The 2682-nt window shown below is 53.6% G+C and overlaps 1 protein-coding gene across 1 annotated transcript in view; it reads right to left on the bottom strand.

Annotated features, from left to right (window-relative positions):
• Nucleotides 1-2682, bottom strand: part of PTCH2 (patched 2) — a 44476-nt gene that overhangs the window by 541 nt on the left and 41253 nt on the right. Inside the window, exons 22-23 of the mRNA XM_018574231.1 lie at nucleotides 1908-2183; nucleotides 1252-1765 (exon numbers count right to left, since the gene is read on the bottom strand). Coding sequence (XP_018429733.1) covers nucleotides 1256-1765; nucleotides 1908-2183 — 786 coding nt within the window. The 3' untranslated portion in view covers nucleotides 1252-1255. The remainder of the gene's footprint in view (nucleotides 1-1251; nucleotides 1766-1907; nucleotides 2184-2682) is intronic.

The following is a 2682-nucleotide window of genomic DNA, read 5'->3' as shown; positions in this document are numbered from 1 at the left end:
CCCTTCAGTCTTCTATCTGACCTCCGTCCTTCCCTTCAGTCTTCTATCTGACCTCCGTCCTTCCCTTCAGTCTTCTATCTGACCTCCGTCCTTCCCTTCAGTCTTCTATCTGACCTCTGTCCTTCCCTTCAGTCTTCTATCTGACCTCCGTCCTCCCCTTCAGTCTTCTATCTGACCTCCGTCCTCCCCCTTCAGTCTCCTATCTGACCTCCGTCTTTCCCACCAGTCTTGCACAGTTATACCGGCTCCTCTACTGGACTGAAATTGCTTACTCTGATTTCACTGCCTCATGCTGGAGGATGCTGGAGGATGTCCAGCATGATCTAGCACTTGATACCCCCCATCAAGACATTTGCATAACTCCTCCCAAGAGCCGGCCCACTGCTTGCATCACCTAAAACTATCAAATGTTTTGCTATAGAGTGAGGGGGAATTTATCAAAATTGGAGCAGACAGAATCTGGAGCAGCTGTCCATGGCAACCAATCAGCTTCTCTTATCAGCTTGTGGAGTTATAGCTTCAGGCCGCAGCAGTTTCTCCGGGTGTCAGCCATGCCATTGGTATAAAGTGAAGGACTTCGGCCTGGTTCACACCTGTGCGTTATGTAGCGCGTTCCTACGCTCTGCAAAACGCTCCAACACCGAAATCCCATTATTTCCTATGGGTAGGGTTCACACCCGGGCGTATTACAGGCCGTATGAACGCGCTACAAAACGCCCTACGCCCAAAGTACAGGAGCTTCTTTGGGGCGTTTTTGTTGCGCGTTTCCATTGGGATACAGCCAAGTAGCCCTCGGAAACGCGCGTTTGTCGCACGTTTTTTTTTTACCGCAAATCGCGGTAAAAACGCGCGTCGCGTAACGCGCGACAAACGCGCATATTCGATACGCCTAGGTGTGAACCCAGCCTTCCTCAATCTAGCGGTAGCCTTGCAATACTGCCAGTGGCCACTTGATGGCAGACCGGTCTGGCCGATAAACTCCCCGAAATTTGTCTGCATGTCACACATTGAAAGCTGCGCCCCCCCTGCAGTGCGCCGACTCCCCGCTGAGTCATTAAAGGGGAACTCCACACATGTCACCCAGACGGACAAATGACATAACTATAGTATAAGGATGCCTGAAATAAGAACTGTCTAATGCCACCAATGAGACTGAGACTAGCTACTTTCTGGCTACTATTAGGCAACACAGACAGTTCTTTCCCCGGGTGGGCTCTATGTTCGGGAGTGAAATGAGGCGCGCTCAGACACTCACCTAGTGCACAGCGGAGGAGCCATCTTGTCTCCGGCCTTGCTCCAGGTTCTCCAGCTCGAACGCTTCCCCCTGGCTGTGTTTGCTCCGCCCCCACTTGGGCTTGCGCTCTGTGCAGTCCGTCTCGCTGTCCTCGTAGCCGCTGTGGCTGTAACTCTGCATAGCCCCCGGCAATGTGGGATGCACGGCCACCGTCACCGAGGCGGTGGCGGTCACCGTGGTGATGGAGCCGCTTGGCCCGGTCACTTTGGCGCAATAGGGCGGGGGGACAGTCCTGTGGCCTTGGGGCCTGTGCTGAGTCCTAGAACCGGGGGCCTGCTTAGTCCATGCATGGGGCCCCTGTGAGGCGGGAGGCGCCTGTTGCCTCTTTCTCCAGTCTCTTGCCTCCTGAAAGTCTTTTGGGTCCGGCCCGGAGGTCCTGGTTAATTCCGATGCCGGAAGCGGGTCGGTAGGGCCGTCGTCCCGAGCGTCTTTAGGGCAATCGCCCTGGCTTCCCTTGCAAGGCTTCACCAGCTGCAAAACAAAAGGGAAAAAGTGTGAAAACCTGAAATGTAACAAAATATCGAAATGTTCAACTATCTTAGGAAACTACAATGTTAGCAGGGCATGCTGGGAGTTGTAGTTCCCCCCGCAGCAGGCATGCTTCATAGCTCACCATGATTTTGGGGTAGGAGGGGTTCTTGCTAGCCTCCAGCAGGATGTGTGACGGTTTGGGGGGAATGATATAAGCGCTGCGCTCGTACAGTTGCGGATCGTCTTCCTCGATCCCGGAGGTGGCGGTGGTCTCGGAGTAATAGTCGGACGAGTCCTCCGGGTCGCTGAGCCCCTCTTTCCCCCCAGGCTTGCGGCACACATAGAACGTGTGGTGGCTCAGGTGGGGCGGCTCCGGGCTCGGGGTCGGCAGGCGGTCGCTGTTGTCCGCAGGAGTCACCTAAACGCAGAGAGACAAATTGTCACATGACATCCGGATAACACAGACGACATCCACACAGCTGATTGGTTGCAGAGTTTGCACAACGCTGGCCCTTAAAGGAGAGCTATGGGGTCAGTTAAGGGCCACACGCTGCCTGTGATTTAGGACATTGCGTGTACGGCCTGTTCACACGGTATATAAATGTTTTATGAGCCTCGCGGGACAATTTGTCATTTAGTGTACATGGGACGTCCGTTACAGGCTCTGCGGCCCCTATAGTAATGCTGCGCAGAGATCGCGCTTTACTCTTCCTCAATGTGAGTCTAAAACTGACTGATTTCAGGACCCTTTATGAGGCTCACTGATGTCATCTCTGCTGTTCAGCCGTATGCTGACTGCGCTCCCAGATGTAAAGGCAAGGAGTAGAGGGAGAACATGCAAATCAGTGATAAAGGAAACACGGAACAGCAAGGATGAAAAATGTAATGCCAACTAAAACCACTAAACCCGTAATAAC

Source organism: Nanorana parkeri, unplaced genomic scaffold (genome assembly GCF_000935625.1).
Source record: "Nanorana parkeri isolate BGI_ZX_2015 unplaced genomic scaffold, ASM93562v1 scaffold2830, whole genome shotgun sequence".
Classification (NCBI taxonomy): domain Eukaryota; kingdom Metazoa; phylum Chordata; class Amphibia; order Anura; family Dicroglossidae; genus Nanorana; species Nanorana parkeri.
The sequence above is the reverse complement of the archived record's forward strand: the minus strand, read 5'-3'. Positions and strand labels throughout refer to the sequence as shown.